Source organism: Crocodylus porosus, unplaced genomic scaffold, assembly GCF_001723895.1.
Source record: "Crocodylus porosus isolate Cpor-Errol unplaced genomic scaffold, CroPor_comp1, whole genome shotgun sequence".
In the NCBI taxonomy this organism is placed as follows: domain Eukaryota; kingdom Metazoa; phylum Chordata; order Crocodylia; family Crocodylidae; genus Crocodylus; species Crocodylus porosus.
In genome coordinates, this window is record NW_017728943.1 from 13875079 (window position 1) to 13890635 (window position 15557).

General features: G+C 47.3%; 1 protein-coding gene across 2 annotated transcripts in view; it reads right to left on the minus strand.

Moving 5' to 3' along the window:
• B4GALT3 (beta-1,4-galactosyltransferase 3) overlaps nucleotides 1–14220 on the minus strand; it is a 25934-nt gene extending 11714 nt beyond the window's left edge. For both annotated transcript variants that reach the window (XR_002103436.1, XM_019548756.1), the window contains exons 1-2: nucleotides 14064–14220; nucleotides 12775–13271 (exon numbers count right to left, since the gene is read on the minus strand). Coding sequence is in view for 1 of the 2 variants with exons in the window: in XM_019548756.1 (XP_019404301.1) it covers nucleotides 12775–13012 (238 nt within the window). In the remaining variant the exon portion in view is untranslated. The remainder of the gene's footprint in view (nucleotides 1–12774; nucleotides 13272–14063) is intronic.
• Between the last annotated feature and the right edge of the window lie 1337 nt (nucleotides 14221–15557).

The following is a 15557-nucleotide window of genomic DNA, read 5'->3' on the forward strand; positions in this document are numbered from 1 at the left end:
GGACAAGGTGGGTGGGCAGGGTCTCCAGGGCATGCTTGGCCGGGCAGATACGACAGGGTCGTGGCTAAGCGGGAGGCAGTGTCCAGGAGTAAGCCGGGTGGGTAGGCCCATGATCGTGGGATGGTGACAGCACAGGGCTGGGGCCCAGGGCAGAGCTGCAATCCCTTTCCCACATGTCCCGGTGACAGACACTGGTTCCATGGGCAGGGACATGCGGAGAGTCGATCACAGCTGTCCCAGGCCCCAGCCCATTGCTATCACTGCCCCACTATCCTGGCCCCAGTAAGCAACTGCCTGTCCTGCTCCTGGACACCCCTCTATGCCTGCCTGAGGCCCCATCCCACCCGCCTAGTCAAGTGCACCCTGCCAGAGGAGGTCCTGGGCCAATCTCCATGGAGACCCTGCCACCTGCCCGCTCTGCCTGCTGCCCCGGCAGTGGGTTGGGGGGTAGACAGGCCAGGGTGCCTGGGCAGTGGGGCCAGGACCAACAGCAGTGGAGACATTGGCAACAGCAGCTGAGCTGAGTGAGCCACCACCCCAGAGGCTGGCAAGAAACCAAATCTCTCTCCTGTGTTGCCCCTGCCCCACTGCATGCCCAGAGGCAGCAGGACTGGCTGTATGTGCCCTGTGCCTGGCGGGGAGACCCACCGCAGGCTGGATAGAACCCCTTGGCAAACAAAATCTGGCCTGCAGTCTACTCCTGGGATAAACCCTCCCATGTCAGCTGCTGAAGAGACTTAACCTGTAAGCAACATGAAGCTGTGGAGGCTGGTATAGTACAGTGTTTGTCCTACTGCAGTTTGAAACCTGCCAGTAGGTTCATTCAATGGTTCTTCCACAGTTTCATTTCTGCGTGTGTTGGCTTCCCATTGTTCAGGCTACCACCAAAGACCTGACTTCTGAAAAGTGTACTGTGTTAACTATAATGGTATCTTTAATAAAAAGTTATTCACCATTACAGAATGGGTGAAGGGGAAGTTAAAGAAATAAGCATATCTGAGTTTTACACGCCACCCCAAATAAAAAGATAGCATCTCTGCTGCTTCTTTTGAAGCCTCAAGGACAAAAATATCTGAAATTTGATGGCTACATCCAGATTAGTTTAGTAGACGGAAGCTAGAAGGCAAGGCTGGTTAACTGGCTTTTAAAAACATTAATTCAAATATTTCTTTTTAAAAAAGAAACCTACTGAACCTTACATTTGAAGTATGACAACTTATATTAAGGAATGGAAAGAAGCAACAGGCTAAAAATCTGGGACCAGGGTTTGAAATGAAAAAACAGCTTGACAGCTACAGACCCTTGCAAGGGAAGAGAGTAATTTCCATATCTTAGTTTAATTCAGTTCAATAGCAGGCTTATCCACATTTGAGAAACTGACTAGGGGTCTGAAGAATCCGGGATGACTGTTTTGCTGCTACAAGTCTCTGAACATCAACTAAATGCGACTTGCTGAGATCTACAAGTTCTAAACACATGAAGGATGACAACCAGGAAGGGGGGGGGGGTGTCATTCTTTACCCTCATTTAATAAATCAGTTTTAAAATCAAAAACCTGTATCTAGTACATTTGCTAAAAAAAAAAAAAAATGCGAAATTTTAAAATACAAATTTGCTGCATCTGAATTGAATTTTAATTCCCATGTCGACACACATCACAAGTAACAAATTAGTCATCTGCCAAATAAGAAATGTCATTTATCCTTTTTTAACATAATAAATGTAAAATTTAATGAGCATATGTTAAATTATGTAACTGCTTAAATACACAAACCATGAAAAGCTACAAGTTATATTTAGCTGCAAATCAACATGTCTAAATGGTTACCAGCCAGTAAGAATCCACTTTCCATAAGGAAAATAACTAAAATGTATAAATGCAAAACAACACCAAAATTATTTAAAGCAGCAAGCAAGAAATCTTAAGTTAAATCATTAAGATCAGCAATTCATGATCACCAAGTCAATCCATTCTGCTTAAAGAAAGGGCGCTGTCCTTCTGCATTACCCAAAGACAAATGTCCTTTTTCCAACAACAGTCTGAAGACCTATTGGTCTTTAGCAGTACCTGACATATTTCCCAAAGCCATGGCCTCTGTCTACTGTTACACAAGCAGGTGCTCTGGAAATCAAATCCTTTTTAATATGAGCTTATTTCCAGGGTTTTTCTCCTCCCATACCACGTCTCAGTATTAATGGTGGTCAAAGAGAGGAGTGACTGCACTGGCACTAGCCTAGTGCTTAGGGCACTTCACCTGGATGAGGGGAATGACTGAATGGCTCCAATGAACAGTTAAGTATTTTATACAGAATGCAGATATAACCGGAGAGACTAAGAGACACGTATCCCAAATGACCGTTTAATACAAAAGTTAGCGCACTTTTGAGAAGTGAAATATCTGGGTCCACGTACCCCAGATCCAAGAAGGGGTTTGAAACTGGATTTTTCCATGTCTCAGGTAAATGTTATGACCATTAGATTATCAAATAAATTTTGATGCCAATACCAAAATCTTCTCTACTAAAATTCTGCCACATTTGTTTTATTGAAATTGAGAATGGCTGTTCTTCAGAAAATTATGCTATGGAGGCACAGCTCCAAATTATTCTTGCCATGGTTTTGTGATTGTTATGATTGTATTGGGTACTTTACAAAACCTTTGGTTTCCTGTTCTGCCTTAAAAACAAAACAAAACACCCCACTATTATCTGTAATGTTATATCTAACATTCAAAGAACTGAGTTATTTTAACTACATGCTTCCAACCAGCACTCTAGTGGCAGTCAGAGGTGGCTGAACAGAAGATAATGAAGCCTCATGTTCAGACTAGATTGCACTGATGCTGTGGCACTCCCAGAGAACATAGGAAGAATAGCTACTACCACTCCTTGGAAACATCATCATTTTTCAGTGCAATCAGGGACCTGTACTATGCAAGACCAGATTCTGCAGCAAGAATCCAATAATAGACAAACCCTAACTTCCAAGAAGTGCTGTTTCCCCCCCAATGCTATATAATAGCCTTCATTTCTGTGCTCTCCATTCCCCCTACAGCCTTGCAGCTGGTGAGAGAAACACACTAAAATTTGTCCAGTTGTTTCCAAGTTAATTTGTTATGTTCTCCATGGCTGCCTGGCTCCAAACCTTAAGTAATCCCAAATCAGAAGCTCTCTTTCAGTATGATCCAAGGAAACAGGGAGGTTGAGAAGAAAAAGGAAGCTTTTAATCTGGGGACATGACCCATTAGAGCCAAAATATCTGGCCCCCTCACAGTCCTTGGCTGCAAGCTTGAACTCCAGATCTGGTTCCTTGATCCTATGCTGTTTAGCTCCGTGAAACAGCACAGGAAGTTAATCCAATTAACCCCCAGCTGCGAGTAGGGGTTTTGCAGCTGATAGTGATAGCTGGTTTTTAAGAAGGCATATTGGCCCATACCGATCTGATTTCCGATACAGCTGAGTCCAGCTGATAAGTCTGCTGTGGTGAAAGTGGAGGGGGAGGGAAGGGGTGCGGGGGTGCAGATCAACATGCCCCGCAATGAGGGAGGGAGTGAGCCTGGGGTAGGCGCTGCCCAGCCAGAGCAGGGTGCACAGCTGTTGCTGCTGCTCCTGCTGCTTGTCCAGGAGGGCATGGGGGGTGGGTGCCCCCAGATCCGCGTGGGGTGGGCTGAGGCCAGGGGCCACACTACACTATGCTCGGGGTGTGTGGTGGTGGCAGCATTGGGAGGGGGGCAAGAAGGGGCTGCAGCCATCCCAAATTTTGCCCTAGGTCCCCCCCATAACCTCCACTCTGTGCTGCTGCCACCCGCCCCAAGCACAGCGCAGCATGGCCCCTGGCCCCAGCTGCAGCCTGCCATGCACAAATTCAGGGGGCCAGTGCCTCCCCCCCCACACCACTACTCCCCAAGCTCTGCATGTACACACAAGCATTTATTGGCCAAATTATCAGCCACATCAGGCCAATTTCCAATACATCAGTCTGATATCAGATCGGAACTGATATAAAGAAAGTTGTCTGCATCAGTGCACTCTAGTTGTGAGGGAAGGGAAGGCAGTTGTTGGTGGGACGGGGAAACAAAAACAACATTGGGGGAGTAGCTGGAAACTAAAAAGCAATGCCATGGGAAGTACACTGAAAAAACACCATATTGTAGAGCAGGAGTGGACAATTATTTTGGTTGGCGAGCCACTTAGCGAGTGTTGGTGAGCTGTTGAGTGCTGCACACATAAAATGATATCTTCTGAAAATCTTTCAAGTTATAGATAAAAAACAAATCATATATTAAGATCAAACATCTACTGTAAAATATTCTAATTTTATTTTTAAAAAACGTGTCCCGATTTGTTTTTTTGAGTAGCATATGATTGCATAATAGCTCAAAATAAAGTCTTACCCTTGTATATTGTGTGCATGTGGGTGGGGGGTGCAAGTGCGTGGGGGGCTACCTGTGCACTAGGTCCCAGAAGACAACCACGGGTGGGGGGGCAGAGATGCAGAGCCAGAGGGCATGTGCAGCAGAGCTCGCCCAGGCAGTGCATTACAGGTGTGGTTCAGTCCCTCTCCCAATTCAGCTTGCGATTGCCCCTGCAGCAGTCTGCATGGGACTGAGCCCCGCTTACTCCAACCAGGGCAGCCTGCATTGCGCTCCCATCCCACACCTGCTGATGGCACTGCCAGACAGTGCACACAGCTTCCCAGGGGGCTGCTGAGGTGGGGAACTACTCAGCTTACTGCACCTCCCATAGCTCCTCCTCCTCCTTCCCCTGCAGTGCTGCTTCAGGCAGGAGGGAAGCAGTCTGTCAGCCCCCTTCCACCCATTTGGCCATCCACAAATGGCTGCTCATTGCACTGGGCAGGTGCAAAGCAGCTGGGAGCTGAAGCTACAGCCCCATGCACTGGGGCAGGAGCTTCTTAGCTGCAGCTTCCCCCCTGCCTGAAGCAGCACAGCCAGGACAGGAAGAGGTAACGGGAACCAAGCAGTACTTGGGCAGCAGCAGCAGCCCCACTGGGAAGCTGTGTATGTTGGCTAGGGTAGTGCCATCAGCAGGCATAAGGATGAGCAAGAGCAAAGCACAGACTGCCCCGGGTGGGGAGCAAGCAAGATTCAGCCCCATGTGGGGGGCAGCCATCAGACTGTATACAATCAACCAGCAGCCCGGATTTGGCCCACAGCCTGTATCCCCCCCTCCACCCCGTGTTCTAGATTCCATAGACTCCAGTTAGGATGAATATGGTCTATATTTCAGGTCTTTGCCACAAGTGCTGGACAATTTTATTTTCAAGGAAGCTTCAGGTTATAGGGCATAGCGCTGCCAAAAAGCAGACAAGATCCCCATGTACTGAAGTATTAGGTGTCAGAAGGATGGTGTAGTCATGATGTTTGAGGAATCACACTAGAGACCAGGATTGCTTAGGTGTTATCATTTTATTGGACTAACTGCCTAGATGGAATAAAGTTAAATCAAGCTTTCAAATGTCTGGCACCCTAAGAAATTCTTGGACTCTCGTTTAAGTATTAAGCACAGCTTTGCCACGGCTACACTATCACTCGCTTTTTAATGGCAGTCACCATTTATGTGCAGAGTGCTTTCCAGTCTGCTGTTTACCACCACTGGTTAGCAGAATGATAGGGAAGCAAGTATAGAGGGGCTCTTCTCTCTGAACTGCTCACTTGAACACATAAAGCTTACAAAATGACTTGCAGAATAAAGAAATTTCAGAACAACTGAATCAATATTTATTAAAAAGCATAACATTTCTTCCCACGTCTCTAAGCCCTGGCTCTTCATTTCTAATAGTGGCAATGAGAATATACGTCTCAACTTGTTCTGCAAATAGAACAATTCACTTAAGACTGTCCAAGGGATTTTACTGCATTTGGCATAATTTATACCATTTTGAGTGAACCTGGAGACCGCTTGTAAGTCAACTTGAACCTTCAAGAAGTACAACTGCCCTCTTCCACATTTGTTTAGTTAAAACAGAGAACGGCTATTCTTCAGGAAGCTGTGATGTATAGATGCAAGAGGCAAGGATTTACACTACCAGTACTGTATAAGTATATGCAACTTCACTGACTTCAACAGGACTTTTGAATAAGCAAGATCTTTAACACAGCAACACAGAGGATATAATGCATCTATTAAGAGACAGTGCTAACCTACACTGAGTTTGGCAGACCTTATTTACAGAGCGAAGTTATATTGGTCTAGTTTTGTGTTCCCCATGTATACAGACCCTCGTTGTTTAGATGAAAAAAAATGTAGTAAAGCAGCCTTAGTTTAAGCATCAAATCCTGAAGAGAATGGGGCCCTTCAAGTACAATTAAAGGGCTAACCTACACTGAGTTTGGCAGACCTTATTTACAGAGCGAAGTTATATTGGTCTAGTTTTGTGTTCCCCATGTATACAGACCCTCATTGTTTAGATGAAAAAAAATGTAGTAAAGCAGCCTTAGTTTAAGCATCAAATCCTGAAGAGAATGGGGCCCTTCAAGTACAATTAAAGGGGAAAACCTTTTCCACAAAAAAGCCTTAGGCAAGTACCTCCCCCAATACAAAAGCATCAGTCAGACAACAAAACAGGGACCACACATCACCACAACAGATGGTCCCACTCAGAGAAGTCCATGACAGATGGGAATAAAAGGAAAGACTAATATAAAAAGGGCATTGGACAAAGTGCACCCTTGGCATAAACCCATTTAATTCAGCATTTATATCAGCGGGAATCTGACCTATTACATCCAAATCCAGCCTCTTCACATGAAGGAGGAAGTGGATACCTCTAAATAGAATTCCTCACTAGGAATCTGTCAGCAATATGCTTCCTTCTGATGCAAGTGACAGATGAGCTGAAAAAAGCCAGTACACAAAGCCAAACTGCTTTCAGCTGACATAATGCACAAAGTGAAATGCATAAGGTTACCAGGTAAATGCTAGGGGAGCTGTTCTCAACTTCATAGACTCGAAGCCCCCTTGGAAAATGCCAGCTTTTATTTATCTGTATTTAAAGAGGGAAAACTAAGAGCACTTTTTCTGTTGCAAAGAACTCAGGGAGACTAATAGGTTGGGATGTTTTTAACACTAAGGATTCCTATTTGAAATCTGTGTTCACCTTGTGAATCGTGTTTGCACACTTTACAGTGCTAACACCACATGACGCCTTAAAATCAGCCTGGTAAGGATCTCGAGGCACTCCAGGGTGCTATAGTATCCTGGCTGAGAACCACCATGCTAGGAGGACTTAACTTTGACTGGTGGCCTCAAGTTAACAGCATCAGCTGTACTTTCAAAAGAAAGAAGTTATGACGACTGGCATTTTCTTAGGCAACAAACTGTGAGAGAGAAATACGGGATTTGTTTTTGGTAGTAACAAAGACATTAAATATTTAGCACAAAGAAAGAGAAAGGGCTGATAAAAGGCTCATAAAAAGCCTGATCCAAGATTTTTCCACTAACTTCAATGTGCTTTGGATCAGACTCAAAATGACCTGTCTATTAAAAGTCTTCCAGCTGAGAACTTCAAGAATTACAGTTGAAATCTCATTAAATGGAGTCTAAGAAATGAATATTAGCAGAAAGGATGATTGTGCTTAGTATGTGAGATTTTGAATAGTGATGAGACCCATGAGAGAGGTTTACAAAGATCTACGTCTGTTTATTAAGAATGTATATACCAGGGGCATCCAACCTTTTTGAATGTGGGGCCAGATCATGAACTTTTTATCACCCAGTGGGCCGCCGAGCCATATTCAAAGACCTCACAGGAAGAAGCATCACATCAGGAAGTGATGTCATGTGATCTTTGACACCAATGAAGTTGTAGGAAGTGATAATGAAATGGGTCTGGAAATGTGGTTTAAAATCCAAAATAAAAACAATATAAAAGCAACAATGAAATAATACCAAACACTTGACTAAAATAAACACGATCACTTCTATTCACTTCACAATGAATGAAAGAATAGAAATCAAAGGGGGGTGCAAATGCAAGTGCAAAACCCCCCCACACACTCCCCAATCCAACCCTGCTAATACCCAGCAGTCAATTTAGATTTTGAAGAACAAGACCTGGGGTCCCTGTAGCCACCTGCGTGTTATTTTGTGGAAAGAGCAGCAGCTGGCGGGAGAGAAGCCAGTGAGAGCTTACATGTGAAAGTCTTCAAAAAACCCCCAAAAGCCAATGAAACAAAAAACAACACATCAACAACCTACACCTCTTCAGCCCAGCTAGCAAGCTGCTCACAAGGGAAACTGACAGCTAACCCTTTCCTCTCTGGTGTGGACCTGACCTGGCACTGACCCCTGACTGTTGGGAAGGGCTGGCTGGGGAGCGAGCCTGGCTAATACCTCCTGCCAGGGTGCTGCTAGCTAAAATGCTAGGGGGTGGTGACAAATTCAACACTTTGGGGAGAAGCTGGAGTGTGCATATTTTTAACAGGGGTATAGGTTGTAGCCATGTTGGTTTAAGCACATCAACAGACCAGGTTCTTTGGATCCAGGAGGGGCATAAATCAACTGCAGATACTTCCTCAGCCTGAAAAAGGGTGTTTGTACCCAAAAGCTTGCAAAGAAGAATTTTTCCAACTATTTGAGTTGGTCCAATAAAATTTATTTTTTATATTCTCTTGGTGTAAATATTTTCCACCTAGTGCAGAAAAAGCCCAGGGCCCAACAGAGCCCTGAGCCACAGCAGGGCAGGAAGCCCCTCTCCCCCCAAACTGGGCACTGCCACGGGCAAGGAGCAGCCCCCAGACCATGCCCAGATTGGGGGGGGGAAGAGATAAGCACATGCGCAGAATCCACGTCCCCTGCTCAAGCTCCAGATTCCTTCAGACAAGGTGAGCACTCCCTGAGCTCACACATGCACAGTAGCTAGCGCCCAGGCCAAGCCAATGCTGACCCCATGGACCGATTCCAAAAAGAGAGGGAGTTGAGCCTTGGCATATGCACGGTAACCACAGCCTGTCTCTTGTTCTTCCCCCACAACCAAGGTTGGGTGTTAGGCACCAGGCAGGAAGGGCCCTGAGGCCTCCCCTCCCCTCCCCACATCCTGACAGTTGCCTTGAGCGCCACAGCCCAGGCGCATCTGCGCAGAGAGGAGGCCACCATGTTTTCATCCAGCAACAAATCCAGCCCCCCCACCCCCTCGGTGGGGAAAAAACCACCCCGGCCACAAGGTTTCTGCCCACCCTAGCGGCCTTGGCGCGTGCGCAGAAGGGCTCCTCCCACACCAAAAGTGTTTATTTTCGTTTCCCATCGCAGCAGCTTAGGCCCCAGAAAACAGCTTGGCAGGTTGCATGGCGGCCGACAGGCCGTATGTTAGACAAGCCAGGTATATACCATTTTAGATCTAAAGAGAATAAACACCTTTAATAATAGCATGCATTTGAAAATTCACTCAGATGACGTTTGTACAGAACAGAACACAAGTGCTTTGGGAAAAATCTTTTGCTTTTCTTTTAAATAAGGGGGGAAAAGTGTTGTGTGTTGGAAAAATTAAACTGAAGCAATCTTATTTCTTAACCTGCATGCATACCAACACTGCACAAGACTGCTTTTTTAATCTAACAATGCAAGCATTTCACAATTCAATTCTACTTTTCCTTCAGAGGTTTCCACAGATGCTAATTACTCTAGAGGGAATGATCTCTTTGAGCCAACTTTAATTGCTCTTCTGTTGATAGCTCCAAGCAAGCCATCACTCCTTGCCATCTGATGACTTGCAAACAAATGATAGCATTCACAATTTCTTCTTGGGGGTTACTATAAAGTCCCCTACTTAGTTGCTTTAGAAGGGGAAAGGGGTCCTTGTTAGTACTTGCTACTCTCTCAGCAAGTGTATGTTCCTCTGCCTATGGCTGGGGATCTTAAGGTCACCAAATCTAATCCCTTGCTACCAAAGCCCACTCTTTATTCAGAGACTCAAAATGACCTGATGGGTTCCAGCTAATGGTGAAGGTCAAGGCACCATAATAATTAGCAGCCATGCCCAAAAGGCTCAAGGATTTCAGTAACTATGAGGAGTTACTCACCAAAAATGGTTACTTCTAGAAGGCAAGGTTCTTTGGGTGAATCTGATATCTTTTATTAGAGCAACTTAAATAATTGGAAAAAAATGTTAAGTAAGCTTTCAGGTTCAAAAACCCTTCATCAGGCTAAGGAAGTTTCAGGAGTTGGTGCGTGCTCTTCCTGGGTGGAATGAAAAGTAAAGAAGCCAGAGGCTGGTCTGGTCTGCATACAAGACAGGCAGTCAGTAAAAATGTAGATTGAGGAGTCAATGGGTGAGACACAGGCTGGGGGGGTGGGGGGGAAGAGAAGGGGGATGAATAGTGGAGAAGTACCTGGGGAATCGGATGTCAGGCAGGTTATAATGTGTCATAAATCCCATGTCTATATTTAGTCCACCTCACCCATCTTAAAAAAGGCTTTCACCCAACAATGACACTCCTCCAGAGAGAGAGATGGCATGTTTGATATAGCCACCTGGATACCACATGAAGAACTGCTGCAGTACACCAGAAAACCCCCCATAAAAATCGCACACTGCTGGTTATGACTTATCACCCCTCCCTCAAACCCGTACGGAAAATCCTCAAACAATTGCAACCCATACTAGAAAGAGACCCTGTTCTTACAGAGATCTTCCCAGACCCACCCATCCTAGCCTTCAAACAAGCACTGAACCTCGCTAACCTCATCACCAGAAGCCAACTTCCTCAGGCCCAGAACACACCAAATGGATCCAGACCATGCCATAACAAGAAATGCAAAACCTGCCAACACATTTCCACCAGCCCCACAATTACTACACCCCACAACAGAGCCATCAGCATTCCTGGATCTTGCAGCTGCACCTCCAGAAATGTAGTATCTCATCCAGTGCACCAAATGCCCTGATGAAAAATATGTATGAGAGACCAAACAACAATTACGCACCAGAATGAACGCACACTGGAAATCTATCAAAGACAGAAATACCCAATTACCTGTGGGGGCACATTTCTCACAAGAAAACCACTCTCTCTCCAATATCTCAGTCCCAAAAATCATGGACTAAATATAGACATGGGATTTATGACATATTATTACCTGCCTGACATCTGACTCCCCAGGTACTTCTCCACTATTCATCCCCCTTCTCTACCCCTCCGCCCCCCAGCCTGCATCTCACCCATTGACTCCTCGGTCTACATTTTCACTGGTTACTTGTCTTGTATGCATACCAGCCCAGTCTGGCTTCTTTACTTTTCATTCCACCCAGGAAGAGCACACACCAACTGCTGAGACTTCCTTAGTTTTTGAACCCGAAAGCTTGCTTAATCATTTTTTTCAACTATTTAAGTTGCTCTAATAAAAGATATCAGATCCACCCAAAGAACTTTGTCTGCCTGTGTCCTTAGACCAACATGGCTACAACCTACCCCCCCCCCTACTTCTAGAAGAGTTACGGCACACAAGCACAAGATATGGGAGAACAGCATAAACATTTCCTGTGTGGTGGCAGTGTATTTCATTTAAAATTCAAGTGACACAGAAAAAATACCAAAGCTTAATTAAATACTGTTATAAGCCTTGTAGAGAGTCTAAGGGCTTGTCAGTATTAGTACAGTGTTTACCTCAAACAGTTTACCACAACCAGTTGCACTACATACTCACAGCAGCTTTATTCACAACATGGATACACATGACCTAAGTTTATGCACTCACATAAGCATCCTAAGGGTATCTGAGCACCTGTCAGCACATGGTGCCTCAGAGAAATGGCTACGGTTTACAGCAGGTATGTATGCAGACTAGCCTTGAACTACAGACTTGATGTACCATACCATGCAGACAGCTAGTAGGGAGGACAATTGAGCCCAACCTGGTTACAAAGCTCAGTTTTAACTTGGATTTTTTGAAAAACACGTTTACAAGTAGCTGACTTCTTCCTCTTCCACTGAACTACTAGTTTTAAATGTAGATTAAAAAGGAAACACCATTATCATCCAGACCTTTTCAAACCCTTGCCAGATGGCAGTTAGTTGGGCCCAAACTTCACTATAGCTTGCACAGTAGGTTGCAATGGTTCAGCTTGCTGCTAAATGGGCAGTTGGGACATTTCTTTAAGTAGACAAAAGGTACAATCCATGCCACAAAACTTTACAAACTGTGAACTGGTTGCATCTAAGATTGCATCACTCATCAAGGCCACAAAAAAGAGCAAAACACTTTCCATCTTGGTTAGAGGACTAACTGCAGTATCTTCCTGCAATATACTCTGTCAAAAATTGTACTTACAGCCCATCACAGCATTCACTGCTCGTAAACTCTGGTGGCGCAGTGGCAGAGACAGGGACTAAGCTTACACTGCTCAGGACCATCTATACTGTTTCATAGTCTCTATCACAGGGAAGTCAGTTTCCAATACCTAGATTAACTGCTTTCATCTCCAGTTTGGCCCACAGAGCAGAATTACTAGTAGGAAGGCCTAGTAAGACCACGTTAAGTTACTAAGATGTACTGGCACAGGGCGCTTTCTAGCTAGTTCCCTGCACAGAGTGTGCTCATTTCCCAGAAACACCCCAACCCACACCCACAGCAAGGCACTGAAACTAGATCAGCAAAAATGTGCTGTCGCTGAAACTGGGAAAACAAGAAGCAGCACCATCTCAACTTGGTTTTACAAACTTTTTCCAGGGGAGAAGCCCTACAAACACATGCATTTCACTTTTGCAGAGCGCGAAGCATCACGATACTGAAATGCAGACAGTGGCGGCTTATACGCACCAAATATTGGAGACTGGGCTGCGCAGTATCGCATGGTGTCCTTGTTCGGCGCTTGGGTGAACAGACTGAGGTTTGAGTACACATCATGTGTTCTGGAGTAATCCAAGGCCCGAGGTGCCTCCAAAATCCCCCGGAACACACTGGTTGCTCCACCTCGGTACAGGATTAGGATAAACAATGCTTGAAAGCCAGCGAGGAAGAGCAGAAAACAGGGATTTTCCACGCGAGACAGGGACATGGCTAAGGGGCCAGCAGCAGTGAGACCAGCCGTGCTACATCTCGTGCTTCCCAGTGGACACTGGCATTTTCCCTCAGAGCTGTGGAGACAGCAGCAGCAGCAGCTCTCCCTCCTCAGGAAGCTGTGGGGCCGAGCCAGGGTGCACGGGGGGCTGCATGCGGTTCCCTCATGGCTCCACTGGGATGTCTCAGGCCTGGGACAGAAGGCGACGGCTTGGCTGGCAAGACGCTCCCCGATGGCTCCTCTCTCTGTGTACCACCTGCCAAGTAGAGCAAAGAGCAAGAATCATAGAAAATTAGGGTTGGATGGGACCTCAGGAGATCATCTAGTCCAACCCCCTGCTCAAAGCAGGACCAGGCCCAACTACATCACCCCAGCCAGGGCTTTGTCAAGCCGGGTCTTAAACACCTTCAAGGATGGATACTCCACAGCCTCTCTGGATGACCCATTCCAGTACTTCACCACCCTCCCAGTGACAAGGTTTTTCCTAATATCCAACTTAAACCTCCCTTGCTGCTCCTTGGTCTGTCATCTGCCACCACTGAGACCCGTCTAGCTCCATCCTCTTTCAAACACCCCTCCAGGTAGTTGAAGTGTGCTATCAAATCCCCTCTGTTTTCTTTTCTCCAGACTAAATAAGCACAGTTCCCTCAGCCTCTCCTCATCACTCCTGTACCCCAGCCCCACCCACAACCATTTTCACTGCTCTCCTAAGATTTCTCCACACCCCTTCTGCAGTGGGGGGCCCAAAACTGGAGAAGCACTCCAGATGTGGCCTCACCAGTGCAGAACAGAAGAGAATAATCACTGCTCTGGAGCTGCGGACAGCTGCTGCCCTGCAGCCCAAGGTGCCTCAGCCTTCCTGGCAACAGGGCACAGGAAACCCCTTCCCCTGCTAGAGGCCCCTGCCCCGCCGGGCTGCAACCCGGCTCGGCCCAGCAGCCCGCCCGGGGGGTTGCTGGAACAGCTCAGAAGCGCCCCCCCGCACGGGGGAGGGAGAACAGCGCCGCGGCCCCCCCCCACCCTGGCAAAGAGGGGGCCGCGCCCTCACCCCCCGCGCAGCAAGAGCAACGACGGCCGCAGCTTCCGTTCAACCGCCGCCCCGCCCCGCTCATTTGCATAGCGGCCCCGGTGGGCAGCTTCGTCTTCGCTCCGCGGGACTCCCACTCCCGGCCTGCACCGCGAGGCGGGAGGACGCGGCGCCGAAGGGCCGGGGTCGTGCAGGGGCGCTCCCGCACTGCTTGCTGGGAGTTGTAGTCCGCGCCTGATCTGCGAGAGGCCGAGGGGAGCACCGGGCTCTAGAAGGAAGCAGAGTGAGGGAAGGGGTTGCGTGGGTGAGGACACAGCTTTGATCAGCTGCGCTGCACTTTTGGGCCGCCCCCTGGGGGACGGACAGCCAATCAGAGTGCTGGGAGAGGGCGGGCGCTGCCAGGAGCAGAGAGATAAGGCACTGGGGGACAGGGCATATGCCTGCCCCTAAAGGGGGGGTGTGCCTGTTCCACCTCTGTTGTGGCTACAGCCCTCCGTGATCTTTTCGTGGTCATGGCCCCCTTCAGTTCTTGGCACTCCCAGTACACAGCTTGTGTCCTGCAGCCAGGGTGACTAGGGCAGTTGCTTGTGACCAACTAGGCAAGGCCAACTGAGTCCCTGCCATTTACCTGGACAGGAAGGAGGCTCACCCCTCCCCCTTCCCCCGCAGTGATCCTGTCCCTCATCTGCTCACATCCTCAGAAAAAGTCCCACTGGGCAGAGTGTATTGGCTCTCTGGGCTTGTTCAAGGACCTGTGGGCACCCCCCTAGCATGTTCTGCTTGGTGCTCACCCCCAGAGCACTCATTATTAACCTTTGCCCCTCGCCCCATCTCTGCTTTCACATTTGTTCTCCCATGACTTCTGTTGCTGTATCCCCAGTAGTATCCCTAACTAAAGGGTGCTTAACATTTTCCTGGTGGACCTAGCCCCCCCATAAAACAGCACAACAAATAGAGCTGAACCCTGATCCTGGTTAGTCCCTGGACTTGGCTCTTGGTTTCTCACTTTGGGCCTCTGACACCCTGTGGCTTGCATTTTGTATCTGCCCTTTGGTGCTTCAAAGCACAGCTTCTCTCTGAAACCTCTGGACCACCCCTGACTCTACCCACTAGAGACCCTGTGGACTGTAACCCTACAGAGCTGGACACCTTCATCTGGTACTGCCTCTGCACTGCATCAGAACATGTCCCTTATTCCTGCTGCTTTCAATTCCCCCCTCTGAACTCCCCCTCTTTTCTTCAGAAGCACTGCATTTGACTCTGCCTCATCAGCTTCCCATCACCTTCAAGGCCAGGGGTAACCAACCTGCAGCTCCAGAGCCACGTGCAGCTCTTCAAAAATTAATGTGCGTCTCCTTGAATCTTTACACAAGCACACAGTGACCAGCTTCCATAGGCAGTCTATTCCTCCACATTAGCTTTCCTTTCTGATTTCAAATCTTGACTCTCTGGTCTTCAGTCTTCCCACACTCATCCTGTTAGCACCATTGTCTCCCAGATAGTGCTAAGGGATCG